Source organism: Anas platyrhynchos, chromosome 1 (assembly GCF_047663525.1).
Source record: "Anas platyrhynchos isolate ZD024472 breed Pekin duck chromosome 1, IASCAAS_PekinDuck_T2T, whole genome shotgun sequence".
Taxonomy (NCBI): domain Eukaryota; kingdom Metazoa; phylum Chordata; class Aves; order Anseriformes; family Anatidae; genus Anas; species Anas platyrhynchos.
In genome coordinates, this window is record NC_092587.1 from 983,618 (window position 1) to 1,003,142 (window position 19,525).

A 19,525-nucleotide genomic window follows, 5' to 3' on the forward strand; every position below is an offset into this window, starting at 1 on the left:
GCTTGCCTCTCTACCTGCACTGCCTCCCCTCTCTTTCCCAGCCCTTCCTTGGCTCTGGGGCTCTGCAGGAATGGGAGCTGAGGTCAGCCCAACCACAGCCTCGTTCTCCCCATCGCTGCCCCAGCCTCTCTTCCCCCCACCCATTTGCTCCCATTTCTCCTGGCCGAGCTTTTGCCTCCCCTGTAGCACCAGCACTGAGCTCGTTCCTGTTTCTCCTAGCCAACCTCAACCTCAACCTGCAGCTTCACAGGCGTTATTCCCCCCAGCTGTTTGTGTTTAGCTTTGTGTTCCTCCCAGGGAGGTCAGATATCCTGCAACAAACACACGTTAGTACCATGTTCTCTGTCCTACCAGGGCTACATCTAACGGGTCTTCCTGCTCTGCTCTGGTTCATGCACCTCCTTTATGAACCTGCAACCTCATCCCCCGTCCTCCCCCAGCACCATCTGCGTTGTGATGCTGGAATCAATTTTTAATGACCTGAAATCCTTGCTTTCATTCCTCCTGGAGGAGTCCCAGTGGTCACTGGGCAGCAGGCAGGATGCGTCCAGGAGCTGCTGCCCCATCTCTTCTCCCACCTCCCCTTTGCAGCAGCTTCCCCCATCCCCACACCACGGGGATGAGCGTGGCTGAGCAGCATCAGCCCCAGAATTAGCAGAGGGCGAACTGCCAACCTGATTGTGGAGCAGAGGGACCCAGCCCTGGCAGGCATTTTTGGGCTTTGGGGTCAGAACCTGCCCCAGCCGTGGCTCCTCCATCTCTGCAGACATGACCTTGGCCAAGAGCCTTCCGTGGGGGCAGGAAGGAGGCGCAAGCTGCCCGGCTCTGCCTGCTTTAATTTTTATCCAGCAGCAGCAGAGCCCAGCAGCACCTCAGCTGTAACACATTTATTTACAAGCACCTTCTCTCGAGCCCTGCGGAGGACTTGGGATTTCTTGCTGGCAGGAAGAGCAACACTGAGACAAACCCAAAGAGAACAGACAGAAGAAAGCCCCGCCACCTTGCTCGGTTTAGTCGCCGTCGGTGGAAGGGCTGGGGGCTGCCAGCCGCCCCCCGGCACCAGGGTGCTTCCTCGCCCCACGAGCCCCCCATAGCAAACCGCTGGAGCTTCTGTGCCGTGCCCTGGGGCTGAGCCCTTGCTGCTCGGAGCATTTGGCTCTGCAGTGGGCCGTGAGAGCGCCAGGAGCAGCTCGGTGCTGCCTTGGGACGGGGGCAGCAGCGGCGCAGGCGGAGGAAATGGCTGCGGAGCCGTGGCCCCGGCGCAGCGCCGTGCCGGGGGGTTTGTGTCTGAAGGAAGGAAGCCGCGGTCGTGCTCTCGTGCAGCGCCTGGGTTCGATGTCTGCACGCTGCAGGCAGGGTCTCTGGGCAGATGTCCCACCACAGCAGCGTCACTGCCACCACCGTGGTCGGAAACCCACCCAGGGGACCCTGTCCCGTGCCAGTGACTCGCTGCGTGACCATTTCCAGGCACGGAGGGGTCCACGAGGTCCTGCCCCACCATGGGGAGCCGCTGGGGATGTGCAAATCGTGCGGAGACTTTGGCACAGCGGGACCCCGGGGGTGGCAGCCTAGGGGAGGGCCCCCAGGGACTCGTCGTAGAAGCCCTGGAGGCCTCGGGGGTGCTGCAGGGAGGGCCGCGGGCCCACTGCCTCCCGGCGGAAATTTCGCCTCAGCCAGCCGTAGGCCAGGCTGTGCAGGAAGCCCTGCAGGGACGTGCTCAGGGCCTGCGAGGGAGGAGAGGACAGAGGGGAACGGGGCTCAGCAGCACGCAGGGTGATGTGGTGGGAGGAGAAGGCCTTCTTCATGTGGCCACATGAACCAAAGCACCCGGCAGGAGCTGAGGCCCCAGACATCGCCCAGCAAAACATGGGGAGACCAGAGGCAGCCCCATGGCCACGGCGCTTCCTTGTGTGGCTGAGGTGCCCAAAAAGCTGAGCTGGGCCTTGGGTGGCCACCAGCAAGCCAGGGCCTTTGTCTTGTGTCCATCCCAGTGGCACCAGGGGGGGTGGCAGCACCCATGGAGCTCACCCTGCCCCGGGGGGGCATCACTGCAGCCCCTGTCCCAGCTCCCTGCGGCAGCTCCCGGCTGTGCTGCCCCATTGGGACCCCCGCACCCCCTCCGCTTACACCACCAACAGGGATAAACATCCCGGTGCACAGCCCAGGGAAGGGCTCTACTTACTGTAGCAACATAGAGGACAAAGACCGAGGCAGGTTTGATGCTGGTGAAGGAGAGGATGGTGAGGAGGAAGGCTGCGGGTGGGAAAAAGAAGATGTTTTTTGGTCCCCTCCTCATCATGAGGACACCCTCAAGCTGTGTGCTCGTATTCCATCCCAGCTTCATCTCTTGGCCCTGGGCGCTGCCTCAGCCCGGGACCAGCAGGGTTGGAGCAGGCGCTGCGGTGGCTTTTGCCTGCCAGTGCTGGGGGGCTGCCTGACCCCCACCCCCCCCCGACTTGCCTGGCGCCCAGCAGAGCAGGAAAACCAGCTGGAAGTAGTGCGAGACCCTGCTGACGCTGCGGATGCTCCTGCCTGCGAAGCCGTCCTTCTCCAGGGCCAGCAGGGGAGCGGCGGCATTCCTGCGGCTCCAGAGCTTCACCCTGCGGTACAGGAGCTTGGTGCAGGGCACTGGTGTCAGCCGGGGAGCGCTGGGTGCAGGGACCCCGTGCTCGCCCCGCGGCTCACCGTGCAGCAGCTGAGCACCAGCAGCAGGTACAGGATGAAGATGATTTTCCCCTCCAGGCCCACGTCCTTCCTACCTACGTACTGAGAGGCAATGGGAAAACAGTGGGGCCGTGGGGCAGCCCCAAATGCTGCAAGCCCCCGGCACAGGGGCAGTGCTGGAGCTGGGAGCTGCGCCTCTGCCTCTGCTCCGGTGGGGACAGCTCCGTCCCCATCCCTCCTCCAGCATTTTCCCATGCACCGTGAACCCGCTGCCTTCCCAGCCACCCTTCCAGCCCCCCCTTGCAGGTGGGGAAGGGACGGGACCCGCAGCGCTCACCTGGTAGCAGAGATCCTGGGAACGGCGGATGAGGAGCAGGCAGCTGAAACGGCAGAGGGTGCGGGGTGGTGGGCTCCTGATGCCACAGCACCATCCCCGTGGCACTTTCTGATCCCGTCTCCCACCCCCAAACCCTTCCCCACCCTGAGGTTTGCCCTGCAGGGAGCCTTCCCACCCAACCCAGCTGGGAAGGCGCGTGGTGCCTGCGTGGTGCCTGCTCCTGGCCCCTTCTCGGGGCCAGGTGGCGAGGCTGGTGCTGCACCTGGAGCAGTACAGGCTGTAGGTCTCGTTGGAGCGGTTGGACGGCACGCTGGGCTGGATGGGTTTTGGAGCGATGTCGGTCAGGGAGGTGCCGCGGGCAATCAGCTGTCCCAGCAGCGTCAACGCCGGCAGCAGCCTTGGCAGGGAGAGGCGGAGGTGAAGGCGTGCTGGGCACCCAGGGCAGGGCAGTGCCGCAGGGATGGGGCCGGTGGCTGGCACCTACCAGGCCAGGATGTAGGGCAGACCCCGCCACGCGCTCTCCAGGCACCCACTCCTCTCCTGCAAGGAGGAAACCGCCGTGACCCGGCCCTGCCGGTCCCACAGCAGCTCGAGGCTCCAGCCCTGCTCTGCTGGGACCGGGCAGGGTGCAGGGGATGCCAGCGATGCCCCAGGGAATGGGGCTGCCCACGCTGCTTCCCAGGCCATTGTGGGGCCGGAGCAGCCGTGTACAGGGAGGGCGCAGCCCGGCTGTGCCACATCTGGGGGACACTGACCTGCAGAGCTGCCACGTGCCACGCTCTCCAGCCGTGGATGGCGCGGTAGGCTTCGTACGCATAGACCACAACCATCAGGAATGAGACTGCATAGAAGGTCTGAGAGAGGAAAACCGGCTCCTGCTGAGCCCAGAGCCCCGAAGGCACCGGCCCCCATCCCTCAGAGCTGCCCCCAGGGTGCTGAGCCCCTCCTGGACCTATCCCCGTGGGTACCCACGAGGCACAGCTGTGACAGGTTTGCCACCCCAGGCTGGAGGAAGGGCATGGGGATGATGAGAGGGAAGTGGAGGGGCTGCAGTGCCGATCTCCCCGGGGCTGCCGGCTGTGCTTCCCCAAGGAAGCCGTCGTGGTGGCTCAGGACAGACAAAGGGGAAGAGGAGACAGCTCTTGGTAGGAGCAATGCCTCCCCGCACGGGACTTCCCCAGGGATGCTCCAGCCCACAGAGGGGTCTCCCACAGAGGGGTCTTGTTCCGTTCCCAGCAGTACAGGAGGAGGTGCACCGGTCCCATTAGCCCCGGTCATGGTGCGAGCTGCCCCACTCACCGTGGCCAGCATCAGTCCGTAGGGGCAGGCGGCGTACGCCGGGATGAAGAGCGGGGCTGGCAGCAGCTGGATGGTGGCTGTGCTCAGCAGCACGGCGGCAGCCAGGAAATCTGCCAGGGCCAGCAGGAACAGGGGGCGAAGCTGGGAGCCAGGACACGGTGTTAGATCTGGCTGGCAGTGCCTCCCAGGGCTGTGTTGAGCAGAGCTGGGAGCAGCTCCTGCCCGGTGCTGGTGTCCCACAACCCTGCCCCTTCCAGCCCTGCTGTGCCTGAAGCCCAGCAGCAGCGGTGCTGGCCCAGCTCTGCTTTGGCTTAGAGGGGGCCAAAACACATCCCCGGGCCCGCAGCACACACCTGGATGTGGCAGCACCGCCTGCGCCGGGAGGTGACAGCGAGGACTGAGGCACTGCCCACGAGGCTGGAAGAGACGGGGCCAGTGGTGAACGTCCCCACGGAGCAGCCACTTGTGGGAGAGCTCCGCGAGTCCCAGCCGTGACACCCAGGACACGAGGACCTCGTGCTGCACCCCCTGCCCACCCCCCCATTGCCAGAAGCTTTTTGTGCAGGGGCCGAGGCAGCTGCAGGTGCCTGAGCACGGTGCCGTCCCCCAAACCCACCCTAAGGCACCGTGTGCAGGTTGTGCGAGGGCAGGGAAGCTTCACACTGCCCCCCCCCAGCGATGTCCACAGGGGCTGGGGGGGTCAGCACCCACCTGAGCAGCAGGGCCGGCAGGTAGATGCACGTCAGCACAAAGACCTGTGAGAGGACAGAGCAAGAGGAGCACGGGGCAAGGCTCAGGACACAGAGCCCCAGGCACAGCCGGACCCGCTCCCACGGGCATCCCTGCCTGGTACCATCACCACTGGGGAGCAGCCAGGAGCGAGGCAAAAACAGCACCTTCCCCACGCCATGGCTCACGGCCATGCCCGGGGCTGGAGCCCCTCGGTCATTGCTGGCCCGTGGCTGGTGGCCCGCCAGCCCCACGAGGGACAAACCCCGCAGCCGGCAGAGCGCACCGCGGCGGCGCCCGGTTTCCCTCGCCCAGGGCTGGGGAGTGCCGCGGAGCCGCGTCCCGCTCGGGGCCGTGCTGCTGAGAGCAGCTCCCAGGCTGCGTGGTGTGGGGCTGCCGTGGAGGAACCGGCAGGACCACGGCTGAGTCACGGCGAGGAGCCGAGCGGCAGCTCCGGGAAACGCCGGCTCCAGCGAGCGCCAACCTGCCCGGCCTCGGCTGCATGGGCTTGGCCCCCTTGCTGCAGGGGAGCCCGAGTTTCCATCGCCCTTTGCAGCGCCCCACAATGCATCTCCAACCCCCCCAAGATCTTTGGTGAGAGGAAAGACCCCAGGCAGGGAGGTGTCGAGGCCTGAGCAGGGGCTGCAGCGCTTGGCAGCAGCTTTCCGCACGCCTTTACCTGCTTGTCTGAGAGCGCTGACGGATGCTCCTCTTCGTTGGCCATGGCTGGGCAGCTCCGAGCCAGGTCCTTCGGTCTCCTCTCTGCCACCGGGCACAGCCTGGGGACACACTGGGAGCCGGGGGGGTGGCGCTGGCAGCAGAGCCTCTCCCGCAGCCGCCTGGGCTCGCTCCTGTGCCCGGCCGTGGGACCTGGCCGCGGCTCTGGCTGCACGGTGCGGCCGGAGGAACCTGCCCAGCCGGGGCGGCGGGCACTTCCCCGGCGACGTGCAGGCTGCTGCGTGCAAGCCCTGCGAGCAGGGAGGGGACCGGCCCCTCGTGGAGCCCAGGCGGGCGTGCGGCAGAGCCTTCGCGCCTCCCCTTGAGCACCTGGAGCAGGAACGGAGCAGGAGAGGCAGCTCCCGCGGGCGCAGGCGTGAGCGCGGCCCCGTTCTGTCCCTGCACATCCCCACAGCTCAGCCTGCTGCGAACAAGGACGTGTGGGCATCCCCGCAGCTGCTGCTACAGGCACAGGATGACTTCTGGAGAAGGGGAAACTGAGGCACGGCACCCCCTGTGCAAGGTGAGCCCACAGCCTGGCTGCCTGGCCTGATGGTGCCAGCGTGCCCTGGAAGCGAGACCTTTTACTCCACGAGCACCGGGGGTGAGCGGGGATGGGGAGCCAGGCAGCCACTCGCTGCAGGATGCAGCCCCCACACAGCCCCACGTGTGGCTCGCAGAAGGAAGCTCTGGCAGGGGAAGCCCCCACGTACAGGATCCTCCCAGGCCCAGCAGGTCCCAACAAGGAACTCCAGACTTAAAATGTTTCTCACAGAAGGGTGCAGACCAGGACCACCACCCAGCCAGCCCAGCCTCCTCTGCTCCGTTTGCTCAGGCTTGATTGCAGCCACTGCCCATTGCGGGCTGTCACCCAGTGCAGCCCCCATCGCAAAGCAGGGGGCTCGCAGCCCCCGCAGCGCCGCCCGGGCAGCTCAGAGATGCTCTGAGGAGCCCGCAGTGAGATCAGCTCAGGATGACAAGCCGAAGCACGTCACTTCTGGCTGTCCAAGCACAGCGTGTGCAAGAGCCCGCGGGTGCACCCAGCGCCTCGACAGCTCCACGGCCCAGCCGAGCCCCGCAGTGCCCGGTGCTGACAGGGAGGCTGCGGTGCCGCGAGGTGTGCGCCCCCACCCAGCTCACCAAACAGCACGCCAAGTCCTGCTTCAAATATAGAGATTTCAGGTTTATTTGGGAGAGAATTGGCTGAACGGAGAGGGAAGAGGGAAGAGGGAAGGATGTGCGGGAAGGTCTGAGGGAAGGAGAGGGGCTACGGGGGAACAGAGGAAGGGACCGCGCAGTGTGAGCAGCAGCCCAGCACGGCTCCAGCTGGACCCTGCTCCGTTCCCCTCCTCACCTTCACCTCCTGCCCAGCCTGGCCCCAGGAGGAGCAGGCAGGAGCCGTCCCACAGCGCTCCTGGCACAGCAGAGTTGGTCCTGCTGCATTCGGCAGCCGTCCCCACACCACCACCACCTGGCACCTCCTTGGGGTCAAGGCGTTCTCCAGGGAAGCACCAGCAAAGTGGGAGCTGGGCCCCCCCTCCCTTAGCCCCCCTGCGTGGCGGCAGCAGAAGCGCCGCAGCCCTCAGCCGTCGCGGTCCTGCTCCACCGGGATGAGGTTTGAGAAGCCCCCCCCCCAGCCCCACAGGCACCTCCTGCTTCCATCTCACCAAACGGGGACCGGAGAAGGGACATCTCTCAGCAGGACCAACGACTGCTTCAAAGCCTGAGACCCCTGGAACAAGCTCTCTGATTTTGACCCCACCACCTCCACCGGAGCAGCACATGGATGCAGCCTCAGCCTGGCCCCGGCACGGAGGCACCTTCCTGCAGCAGGAGCTGTTCCCTGCTTGGCTTGGGTGCCCCCTTCCAAGACCTCCTTGGTCAGCTGCGGATTCTGCCTGGGGCATTTTTCCCTGAGGAATTTTAGAGGAGAAATTAGCACCGGGGGGTTGTTGGCAGAGAGGTGCCCGCGGAGCTCTGCTCCTCGCCAGCAGCGAGGCAGGAGCTGTGGAGAGGGCTCCAGGAACTTGGCTACCGAGACGAGGACTGCTGGCACGGCTCTGAAAGGAAAAAGGGCTCTGCCCTGGCGAGCTGCTACAGCTCTCTGCACGCCCCGTGCCCGTGAACCACGAGGCCCTCCAGGCTCTGCCTTCCTCTGCTGAGGAGCTGCGAGGTGCTAGCTCAGCTCCGGGATTTGTGAGCGGGCTGGGGACTGTTAAACAAGGCCTGGTGCCCATGATTACAAACATCTCCCGTGCTCTGGGACGGGGAAGTTGTGCTTCAGCACCCAGGCTTTCATTAAAACAAAGCGAGTGCACCACAACGAGCCTCCAGCGTGATTTTGCCCCCACAGGTGAGGCGGCTCCAGGAGCTGCAGCAGCCAGAGGCTGTGGCCCCCTGGGGCACAGCTCCAGCCGAAATGTCACCTGGATTTGGTTTTTGTCTGGCTTTTCGGAGCCCCATCCCCATCCCTGGGTGGCCGGGGGGTGCCCTCTAGTGGATCCAGCACCCAAGGGATCCATCGGGCCCCCCACAGGGTGGGCAGAGCCCCGGGAACAGAGCCTGCCCCTGGAGGAGGGCGGCTGCTCGGCTGCTCCCTCTGCTCCCAACCAGTCCAGCAGGGAGGGCAGAGGGGCTGACGTGGCCCCCCCCACAAAGGCTCTGCCTGTGCAGCCAGCTGGAAAAGGCACACAGCAGACACCCCCCCACCGACCCAGGGCTCGCAGCTCGGGTCTGAGCAGCCAGGAGCCAGCAGCTCCCGAGCAGAGCTGCAAAGAGCAGCAATGGCCTTACAGCGGCGTACCAGGACCTGAGGTGTTTCAAAACGCTTCGGCTTCCTTCCTGGCAAGCTCATTTCACAGGGAAGTTAAGCAAGAACCTCCAGGACCAGGCAGCAAAGCACAGCCTCACCGCTCCCAGAGCTGCCACCTTCTGCCCCTCGCTTCCTCAGGCTTCTCCCACCCCAGCAGGAGCGACGCCTCGCCCCAAAACAGATCCGCGGAGCCCCAGCAGCTCAGTGAAACTCCCACGGGTTCAAAGGTGGCTGCTGAAGGTTTCTCGTTGCCTGTTTCAGCCTCTTGCTTGGTTTCCATCCCCGGCAGGGTCAGCAGGCTGAGCTCCCAGCTCTAACAGCCCCGGCACACAGCACCTTCTGCTGGCACCGTGTGCCCCCCGCAGTCACGAGGCGTCCTTAGAAAATCCTGCTGGGAAACACAGCGAACAGCACAGAGAGGATTCCTGAGCAGAAACGAGAGAACAGCTTCATGCAGTGTCCTCTGGTGGTCCCCAGCGCTACGAGGGGCTGCTGCAGACACTGGTACAAAATTGGTGCTAGGTCATGAGACTTTTTGAGAAATTGCTCAAGATTTGCTGCATTTGGATGCTGCTGGTAATTAAGACTCATCCTTCCTGCAGGCTTTCAGCTTGGCTTCCTTGATTTTACCACCACGTTAAGTGCTTTTTTTTTTTTTCCCCTTTTTAAATTTGAGTCACAAGCCTGCACAGCATTTCAAGACCCAAGCAAGTTCCACCCTAACAGAGCTCCTCACCCCACGCCTGACAAGTAGAGATTTTTTTGTTAAAAAAATAAAAGCATCCGTATATATATATATATTTTTTAAGTCAAATTCCACCTCAGAGCAAATCCTCACAGCAGAGAGCACTGTGATACCACCAGAGCAGTTGGCACAATTTGTTTAAACCAGTGCTAACAGCACCAGCTAAGCCCAGGTCTTTGCTGGAAGCTCCCTGCTCCTTCGCACAGCTGGGAAGAGGCTGCCCCGGTCCTAACTGGGAATCAGAAGCGTGTTACTGGGCAAGAGCTGGTGGGGGTAGCACCGACCACCTCATCTCTTCCCAGAGGGCCACCAGCTGCTGTAAGCCGACTGTTTCCTGATCGTTTGCTTCTCTTCTGGGCTGAAATGCAGAATGGTCAGTATGGCAGTTAGAGTCTGCTGGCGCCCGAGAGAGTCCGGCAGCGTCAGGAACCTGTAGACGATGTTCTTGAGGTACTCCAGGTTGGCCCCCTCCCTGCTCTTGTCTCTGAAGTTCTTCTGGATCTCGTTCTGAAGCGCCGTCACCTCTTCCCGGTGCTTCTCCCCCTCAGCCAGGACTTTCTCCTGCAGCTGGTGCACTTCCATCTCCAGCTTGTGCTTCTGCTTCCTCAGCGCTGCGATTTCCACCTCCTTGCGAGCCAGCTGCTCCGCGTACAAGAAGAAGGTGGGCTCGTTGCTGGCAGAGAGGTGCAGAGCCTGGGGGAGGACCTCAGAGGAATCCTCGGCTGCTGAATCAGCGCCGGCAACGTCGGCACCTGGTGCCCCGTAGGTTTTGGGGCCCTGAAGCCCGGCGTAAGGCAGCACGATGGCTCTCAGCTGCTCCAGCTCTTGGTCCTTTTCCGCCAGCACCGCCAGTGCCCGGTCCCGCTGCTTGTGCATCTCCTCCTCCAGCTTCAGCGCCCGTTCCCTGTAGTCCAGCTGGCAGCGCTCCAGTTCCTGCCTGTGAAGCTGCTGCAGGTGGGACAACTCCTGCCTCCTGGCCTCCACGTCCAGCTGGTGCTGCTTCTCCGTCTCCTCCGCGGACAGCTGGAGCACGACGTACTTCTCCTTCAGGTCCGCCAGCTGCTCTTGAGCTTCCTCCAGTTCTTTAGCCAGGTTGACGTCTTTGACGGACTTGTTCTTGAGAACCACCTGCGCCCTCATCTTGTACCTTTCAAACTCCTCCTTCAGCTGCTTCAGCTCCTGCTGGTAGTACAGAGCGGTGGCCTTCTCACCGTCCGCAGCCTCAGTGCCCTTCGGCAGCTCCAGCTCGCACAGCTTCTCGATGTCCAGGGCGGGCTGGCTCCTCTTCGCCGCCGCCTGCAGGAGCTTCTTCAGCTTCTCCATCTTGTCCTTGAGGACATTCACATCCAGGTTGGCTTCCTCTACGCTGACATCCACCGGGGAGCGGCTGGAAGCGGCAATGGCCAGGGTTTTGTTCTCCTGGTCCAGCTGCACGATGCGGTCCTTCAGCTTCTGAATGACCAGCTGGTCCTTCTGCTTGGCCTTCTCGTAGGTGCCGAGCAGTCCCGACACCTCGGACACCTGCCCCTCCAGGTCAGCCACTCGCTGCTCCTCCATCTGGGCGTGCTGCCGGAGCTGCTCCTCGGCCTGCGCAGTCTGGGAGCAAAGAGACAGGGCAGGGGAAGTTATCTCGGAGCTCTAGGACGAGGGCTGCAGCCATACAGGGCCTTGGTTCTGCCCTGCTGACCTCCAAGCAGGCACGGGGCCATCCCGTGCCCTAATTCCCTATGTGACCCCCCACCCCGCCGTGCCTGCCTTTAAAACGGAGATTGAAGGACAAAATAAAATGATAAAATAAACTTGGTTCTGTTCCCTGCTCTGCAGAGCTGCTGTTAGCAGCATTAGCTGCGCTGCTGTAGGTGTGCAGGGGGTGGGAAGCAGCAGGCTCGTGCCGCAAGCTGCTGCAGGGTTTTTTTGAAACGTGCCCATGCCCTAAAGCTTTAATGCACCTCACTGCTCGGTTCCAAACACAGGGTCCCTGCATTTGTCTTTTTTCCTTTCCCTTGAGCCCTCCAAGCTCCACCAGACCCCTGGGCCTTCAGCAGCGTGGGTCTGGGGAGCCCCTGGGCCAAACCTCTCCGTGCTGGTCCCACCTGTGCAGATCCACCAGCTGCACAGCACCTTCCACACGGCCCCGTCTGCACCCCTGCGGTCTGACAGGCTTTGTCAGAGAAGCTGTGAAGCCCACAGAAATCCCTCATCAGCACCATAAATGAGGGGAAAGCCGATTCCCTTGGCTCTCTCCCTAATCCTCCCGATTTAGGGAGGGTTACTGAGCAGTTATTTCCCTCTGTGAGCTGTTGTAAGGGTGCCTTGCACTGCACTGAAGTACTTTACAGAGACAAGACCGTGCTCGTTGTCACGGCAGGCCAGAGCAAAGGTCTCTCTCCTCCCAGCTTGGCCACACCAGAGCTGAACGAGGCTGCTGAGGACAGTCACTGTGTAACCAGACCCAGCAGCCACCACCCGACTCGCGCACCGAGTCACCGACAGCTTTCATTTTCCTCAGGGAACCTCATCCTGCAAACACAGCAGCGACATTCCCCTGCTACCAACCTGCAGGACGGGGCAGGGGAGGAGAATTTGAGCTCCTCCAGCCTCAAACCCTGCTCCTGGTGCTGCCCACAGGAATTGGGCTGCAGCAGGAATTACCTTCCGCATCTCCTGCAGCAGCTGCGACTGGAAGTGGTTCTTCAGGCTGGCCATCTCCTCCTGCAGGTCCTGCACCCGGGGGTCCGGCTTCTTCCTCTCCTCCTGCACGGCCTGCAGCTCTCTCTTCAGGTCTTCCACCTCCTGGCTCAGCTGCCTGATCTGCAGCTCGTAGCCCTCCGCTCGGTCGGCCATGCTCACCCTCCCAGCCAGCGCCTCCCTCGTCTCCTCCAGCTTCAGCTCCGCGTCCTGGCGCAGCGCCCGCTCGCTCTGCAGCAGCTTCTGCAGCTCCCGCAGCATGACGGCGTGGTCGCTCTGCTCCTGGGCCCGGTCGTGCTGCTGCGTGATCAGACGGGCTTTGGTCTCGGCCAGCTGCTCCTGGACAGACCTCAGCTCCGTCTCCAGCTTGTCGGTCTCGTCCTCCGCCTTCTTGATGGCGTCATCCAGGTCCTGCTTCATCTTCTTCTTGTCCGCTTGGTACGAGGCTTCCATGCGGGATTTCTCCTGCGTGACTGTTGACAGCGCGCTGGTCAGGGTGGCCAGCTGGGTCTTCAGCTGGAGCACTCTTTTGTCAGCCTCGGCAGCAGCAGGGGGAACATCCCCGCTGCTCATGCTGACGCCGCTCTCCGAACCGTTTGTCTCCTCTGATTTAAGGGAGGAGGCTGCCGCTGCGGGCTTCTCATCCTCAGCTCCTTGCTCGCCCTTGGTACTGGCCAAACTGGCGGCTGTGTCTGCGCTGGTAGCTGTCCCCACGCTGTCCTCGCTGTGAACCGAGCTCTTGTCATCGGCGGAATCGGCAAAGGAAGAGCTGGAGCTAGCCACAGACGCGGGCTGAGCGCTGCTCAAGCCGACATCTGCCTCGTGAGACGCGGACAACACCTTCAGGCTGGCTTCCAAGGCTTCCTTCTCATTGATCAGGCTCTTGTAGGCGATCACCACATCCTTCAGCCGCGCCTGGTAATTAAGGAGCTGCTTCTTCTGCGACTCGATGGTCTCCAGAAGATCTTTCTTACTCGGGCCGCCCCCGAAGTTCATGCCAAACTTCTCCATGACTCTTCACGCGACCTGGAGGGAAAAACACAGCACAAAGACTGAAAAAAACGGAACATTTGTGGCCAGCAGCACGCGGCCGGTTGGGACCACGGTGCCCACACCCCCCAGAGCAGCACCGCGGGCACCTGAGGGGCACTTTTAAACCCTGTTTAAAGGGCCCAAAGGGGCTGCGGGTGCCAGAGCCCTGCTGGGGGGGGGGGCTCAGCGCAGCCCTGCCACAGGGCTCAAAGCCGAGCTCCCAAAACGCCCCAGGCTGGAAGGGGCCCTGGGGGCTCCCTGCCCCCAGCCCCTAGGGCCCCAGAGCCCCCCCCAGGCCCAGGCCCTTCCCTCAGGGCCCCCCCTGACAGGCCCAGAGCCCCCCCCAACCCCCCCCAGGCCCAGGCCCTTCCCTCAGGGCCCCCCCTGACAGGCCCAGAGCCCCCCCCAGCCCCCCCCCAGGCCCAGGCCCTTCCCTCAGGGCCCCCCTGACAGGCCCGGTGCCCCCCCCAACCCCCTCACACCCCCCGGAACCCCCCGGACCCCCCCCGGCCCAGTTCCACGCCGCCCCCTCGGGCCCCTCCGCTGCCCCCTGGGGGCAGAGCTCAGCGCCCGGCTCCCCCCCGGACCCCCCCGGTCCCCTCAGCGCCCCCCGGCCTCACCTCACACCGGGCCGCGGGGCCGCCGCGCACAGCGCATGCGCAAGACACCCCCCCCCCCCCCACCGCGCATGCGCACGGCTGGACGGCCGGGTCGGGCTGCACACTGCGCATGCGCTGCTGGAGCCGCGGACGGAGGAGTCGGCAGCGGCCGGCACGGGGAGGCGGGGCTAAAGCAGTGTGGGCGGGGCTAATCGGGAAGGGGGCGTGGTCTGAGTCGAGGGGCGTGGTCTGGGTTAAGGGGGCGGGGCCAACGCTACGGGCGCAGTAGGCGGAGGGGTAGTGAGTGGGCGGGGCTTGGGGTGAGTGGGCGGGGTTTGGGGCAAGGGGGCGGGGCTTGGAGCTTGGGGGCGGGGCCTGGGGCGCGGCGCAGCTCCGGGAGCGGGGTCGCAGCGCGGCCGCCCCCACCCGGCCCGGCCCGGCCCGGCCCCGCCGCCGCCGCCATGGGGCTGACGGTGTCCGCCATCTTCTCCCGCATCTTCGGCAAGAAGCAGATGCGCATCCTCATGGGTGGGGGTCCGGAGCGGGGGAGGGGGCGGGGAGGGGAGGGGTGGGGATGGGATGGGGATAAGGATTGGGATGGGGTGGGATGGAGACAGGGATGGGATGGGGACAAGGATGGGGATGGGGTGGGATTGGGGTTGGGAGGGGAATGGAATGGAGATGGGGTGGGATTGGAATTGGGATGGGGAGGGGGATAGGGGTTGGATTGGGATTAGGATTGGGATGGAGACAGGGGTAGGATGGGGATGGGATGGGGACACGGATGGGGATGGGATGGGACTGGGGTTGGGATTGGGATGGGGACAGGGTGGGATGGAGACAGGGATAGGATGGGGACAAGGATGGGGATGGGATTGGGATTGGGATTGGGATTGGGAGGGGAATGGGATGGGGATGGGGTGGGATTGGGGTTGGGATGGAGACAGGGATGGGATGGGGATGGGGATGGGATGGGGACAAGGATGGGGATGGGGTGGGATTGGGGTTGGAATTGGGATGGGAATGGGATGCAGATGGGGGTTGGAATGGGATTAGGATTGGGATGGGGATGGGATGGGGACAAGGATGGGGATGGGATTGGGATTGGGATTGGGAGGGGAATGGGATGGGGATGGGGTGGGATTGGGGTTGGGATGGAGACAGGGATGGGATGGGGATGGGATGGGGACAAGGATGGGGATGGGGTGGGATTGGGGTTGGGACTGGTATTGGGATGGAGGCAGGGATGGGATGGGGATAGGGTTGGGATGGGATTGGGATTTGGGTTGGGATGGCAATGGGATAGGGATGAGATGGGGTGGGATTGGGATGGAGACAGGGATGGGATGGGGATAGGGATGGGATGGGGATGAGGAGGGGATGGGGTGGGATTGAGATTGGGATTGGGAGGGGGACAGGGTGGGATGGGGATGGCAACAGGATTGGGACAGGATGGGGATGGGATGGGGACAAGGATGGGGATGGGGTGGGATTGGGATTGGGATGGGGACAGGGATGGGATGGGGATGGCAATGGGATTGGGATGGGGTGGGATTGGGATTGGGATGGAGACAGGGATGGGGGTGGGATGGGATGGGGATTGAGATGGGGTGGGATGGGATGAGGTTGGCAGTGGGATAGGGATGGGATGGGAATGGGGTGGGATGGGGATAAGGACAGGATAGGGATGGGGACGGCGATGAGGATGGAGATAGAATGGGATGGGGATGGGAATGGGGATGGGATGGGGATGGGATTGGGATGGGGATGGGATGGGGACAAGGACAGGATAGGGACAGGATGGGGATGAAATGGTGATGGGAAGGCAGCAGGACGGTGACGGGATGGGGATGGGATGTGATGGAAATAGGGGCAGGATGGGGATGGGATGAGGATGTGATGGGGATGGAGATGGGATGGGGATGGGGATGGGATGGGATGGGGATGGGATGGGGATGGGGATGGGGCACGGAGCGGTGCCGGTGATGCCTCCTCTCCGTTGCAGTGGGGCTGGACGCTGCCGGTAAGACCACCATCCTCTACAAGCTGAAACTGGGCGAGATCGTCACCACCATCCCCACCATCGGTGAGCACCCGGCACCGGCACCCCGTGTCCCCAGGGTGGCGAGGAGCAGGACGTGCCCCCGGCCACCCCAGTGCTCCACCACTGCCCTCCCAGTATCCCCCACAGGCTGTGCGGGTGGGATCTTGGCTCTCACCCCAATATACCACCAGTGGCCACCAGTATGGGGATCCCAGTGGCCCGTCCCTGCCCGTCCGGGCTGGTGGAGAGCATCGGGACCCGTCTGAGCCATTGGGGCTGGGAGGCTGGGGCTGGTGCCGTGGGGTGCCCCGATGGGGTGTCCTATGGTGGTGGCCGGGGTGATGGGGCAGGGAGCACCCCTGGTGATCCCTCACCCGAGGGTCATGCTGCCTTTTGGGGTAGCTGGGCAGGGAGAATAGGGCAGGGGAAACCCCCAGAAGCTCAACGAGGACACTGCCTCTGGGGAGAAGCGACCCCAAGCACCGGGTCCTGCTGGAGAGCAGCTCCAGGGAGACCCTGGGGGCGTGGGGGGCAAGGGGGAGGCACTCGGGCTGGGACATCTCCCACGGGAGGAGAGCTGGGATGGCTCAGGGGCATCCCATCGGTGTATAGGAATCCCTTTTTTTGGGGGAGCCCAGTGCCAGGACCAGGAGCACTGGGCACAAACTGGGGCCAGGAGGCTCCCGCTGACCCCTCCTGCGCCGGGCGGGGGCCGGAGCCCTGCCGCAGGGAGGTTGTGGGGTCTCCCCTATGGGGTCTCCCCCATGGGGGTCTTCAAAACCCACCTGGACGTGGTGCTGGGCTGACAGCTCGGGCTGCAGCGGGGGCAGCACCGGGTGGGTTCTTGGGGTGCCCCCAGCCCCCGCTGGCCATGGTTTGGGGGGGTGAGCACCCGTTGTGCTGCGCTGTGCCACACGGGTTCTCCAGGGGATGCTTTTGGGAAATGGCTGGGGCAATCCCGTGTTGCTGCTGCTGGGCAGCCAGCAGGGCCCAGGTGGGCGTGCTGGGGGGTGCTTTAGGGATCGGGGGTGTTTTAGGGATCGGGGGTGCTCGGCTGAGGGCAGAGCCTTTGTGGGTGCCTCTCGGAGCCAGCCCGCGGCACCAGCGCCGGCTGCGGGTGGAGGCGCTCCCTGGGGGGGCGCGTGGCCGTGCCCCCTTGCTCTCCTCCCCACCGTGCCCCCAACCCAAACCTCTGCAGGGTTCAACGTGGAGACGGTGGAGTACAAGAACATCTGCTTCACGGTTTGGGACGTGGGTGGGCAGGACAAGATCCGGCCCCTGTGGCGGCACTACTTCCAGAACACGCAGGTACGCGGCGTGGCCGTGGGCACGGCACGGGGACCCCACATTCCCGGTCATCGGGATGGGCCCACGGGGGCATTCCCCATGGGGAAAAAAGGGTCTGAGGTGGAGAAACCCCTGGGGGGAGCAGGTATGGGGAAAATGTGGCAGTGCTGACCCCCATGGTGCTCCGCGTGGCCGGGGGCTGGGGGGGCCCTGTCCTCTCCGCTGCCCGCTGCACCCCAGCCTCTCCTGCAGGGCCTCATCTTCGTGGTGGACAGCAACGACCGGGAGAGGGTGCAGGAGTCTGCGGATGAGCTGCAGAAGATGGTGAGTGGCATGGGGGGGGTGCTGCTCCCCAAAAGAGCTCTCCCCAAATCCCAAATCTGGGCTGCCGGCTCGGGGCGTGCTCCCTGGGGATGGGTCCGATGGCGGTGGCAAAGCACAGGGACCATTTTCCCACTTGGAGAGGGGAAGATGGTCAAGAAGGTGCTGGGTTGTGTTATAATTATAATTAATTAACCAGGGCTCTGCTGGCTAATTAATAAGGCACTGAGACCAGCGGTGCAGGAGCCCGTGTCCAGCACCCCTCGTGCCACGGCAGCACCGGCACCGGCTCGCTGAGCGGGGCACGGGGAAGCCCGGTGCGCACGGGGAGGGCAGGCAGCTGCCAGGGACAACATCCAAAATCTGGTCAGGGTGGCAGGGATCCCACACTCCTCGTCTCTCTGGGCACAGAGCATCCTTGGGGTGGGAAGAGGGAAGAGGGCACACAGCAGCCTGGGAGCGGGGTGGGAGGACAGCCCGGTGCCCCCCGGCTGCTCCCCCTCGTCTGCAGAGCCCCGTTCTGTTTGAGGCAGATCTTTGCTCTGCTTTTGTTGGGAAAATCCCAACATCTGGCTGCCCTGACCCTAGCACATTTGCAGCAGTGCTGCTCATTTGGGAGCAGAGCAGTGCCCTCTGTCACCCGGGACCATCCTGTGCGGGCACGACGTGGGCGCAGGGCTCGGGAGCCCCCCGCTGTGGGGACACCGATGCCCCCAATGCTGCAGAAACCCTGGGGTTTTCCACGCTGCAGGGATCCCGTGGAGGCCACAGGGTGCAGGGACGCAGGGCTGGAAGCTCGGCGGTCCCCGAGCCCAACGGGCAGCGATGGGGGCACATGGGGAGGGGGGGGCAGAGGATCCAGAGCCCTCCTGGCCCCGTGCCTGGCTCAGCCGCCCCCACCTCCCCGCAGCTGCAGGAGGACGAGCTGCGGGACGCCGTGCTGCTTGTGTTTGCCAACAAGCAGGACATGCCCAACGCCATGGCCGTGAGCGAGCTGACTGACAAGCTGGGCCTGCAGGCGCTGCGCAGCAGGACCGTGAGTGCGCGGGGACCTCGGGGGGGACCTCGGGGACACCCCGGGGCGTGCGGCCAGGAGCCCGTTCCCCACCTGGCCGCCTGCCACCTCCCCTTCTCCCTCTGTTTTGCAGTGGTACGTGCAGGCGACGTGTGCCACCCAGGGCACGGGGCTCTACGATGGGCTGGACTGGCTCTCGCACGAGCTCTCCAAGCGCTAGGCGCAGCGTGGGGCGCAGACGGGCCGGGGACATCTCCCAGCTGCTGTTCTCTTTGGGTTCCTTTACTTATTTTTCTTTTTGGGGGGGTGTTTTTCCTTTCCCCAAACCGTGGCCTCGTCTCTGTGTGTTTATCTGGTAGGACTTGAGCCTCAAGGACTCTTCAGGCAGCTCTGCCTCTGTGCCGCGAGCGGCCCCCCGGGAGCCTGCGGGGCCGGGCGAGGGGCTCGGGCTGCGTGGATGCTGCAGGAAAGGAAGGATCCTGCTTTTTGTCCTTCCACAAACCGCGTAGTTCTCTCGGGGAGGGGGCGTACGGCTGCGTAACGTGCTGTTGTACGTGGAGGAATTAAACACCGCCACTTCGTACCCTGCGCCCGGCGCGTCCCTGCTGCCTCCGGGGACACCTCGGAGCCCCGCTCTCCACGCGTGTCTTCAATGAGCATCTTGGGGCAAGGGGATTTGGGCTTCAATTCAACCTCACCTGCACCGTGCTGGGACACAGAGGAGGTGGGCAGAGGCTCTTCAGATCTGTCCCGCTGTCCCCTGAGCCATCCCATAGCCGCCCCGGTGCCTGGGTGCTCCAAACTGGGAGAGGTTTGGTGGTTTGCTCGTTGCTACTGGGGCTGTACTGGGAGGGAAGCCCTCCTGCTGGCACTCAGGGTCACCTCGGGGCATGTGCTGCAGGGCTGCTAATTGGGTTGCAATTAGTGGGGCTGCACAAAGCCTGATGGCAGAAGCGGAGCCGTGCGTGCGCCCAGCCGCCGCCTCCCCGCTGCCAGGGGAAGGACGCCGGGCACGGAGCACCCCGGGGGCTGCCAGCAGCACTGCCACACGGCTGCAGGGGTGTGCGTGTCCCCCTGCCAGGGGGGTGTGTGTCCTCTCCGTGTGCCTTGCAGAAAGGTGCTCCCCGTGCCGAGCCGAGCTGTGCGCTGCCGGTCCCTTTGGGGACACGCTGTGGCACTGGGGCAGTGCACTTGGGGCTGGGGGCTGCGGGTTCCCATGGCACCACCGGCTCCCAC

The 19,525-nt window shown here is 64.1% G+C and overlaps 3 protein-coding genes across 3 annotated transcripts; 1 reads left to right on the forward strand and 2 right to left on the reverse strand.

Moving 5' to 3' along the window:
- Positions 1–852: 852 nt before the first annotated feature.
- Positions 853–6,766, reverse strand: LOC106017618 (uncharacterized). The gene is made up of 12 exons (XM_027461954.3): positions 5,709–6,766; positions 5,012–5,055; positions 4,654–4,717; positions 4,301–4,441; positions 3,757–3,855; positions 3,486–3,541; positions 3,264–3,398; positions 3,002–3,044; positions 2,686–2,766; positions 2,461–2,614; positions 2,183–2,253; positions 853–1,724 (listed from the first exon to the last, which is right to left on the reverse strand). Exons 1-12 carry the CDS (start codon positions 6,192–6,194, stop codon positions 1,569–1,571), a joined length of 1,530 nt encoding a protein of 509 aa, XP_027317755.3. The 5' UTR covers positions 6,195–6,766; the 3' UTR covers positions 853–1,568.
- A 142-nt stretch (positions 6,767–6,908) lies between these two features.
- GCC1 (GRIP and coiled-coil domain containing 1) lies at positions 6,909–13,728 on the reverse strand. The gene is made up of 3 exons (XM_027461946.3): positions 13,644–13,728; positions 11,956–13,017; positions 6,909–10,899 (listed from the first exon to the last, which is right to left on the reverse strand). Exons 2-3 carry the CDS (start codon positions 13,000–13,002, stop codon positions 9,592–9,594), a joined length of 2,355 nt encoding a protein of 784 aa, XP_027317747.3. The 5' UTR covers positions 13,003–13,017; positions 13,644–13,728; the 3' UTR covers positions 6,909–9,591.
- Positions 13,729–13,966: 238 nt separating this feature from the next.
- On the forward strand, positions 13,967–18,877 carry ARF5 (ARF GTPase 5). Its single transcript, XM_027461981.3, has 6 exons — positions 13,967–14,150; positions 15,628–15,708; positions 16,865–16,974; positions 17,206–17,277; positions 18,185–18,310; positions 18,423–18,877. The coding sequence occupies exons 1-6, from the start codon at positions 14,084–14,086 to the stop codon at positions 18,507–18,509; spliced, it is 543 nt and encodes a 180-aa protein (XP_027317782.1). The 5' UTR covers positions 13,967–14,083; the 3' UTR covers positions 18,510–18,877.
- The last annotated feature ends 648 nt before the right edge of the window (positions 18,878–19,525 follow it).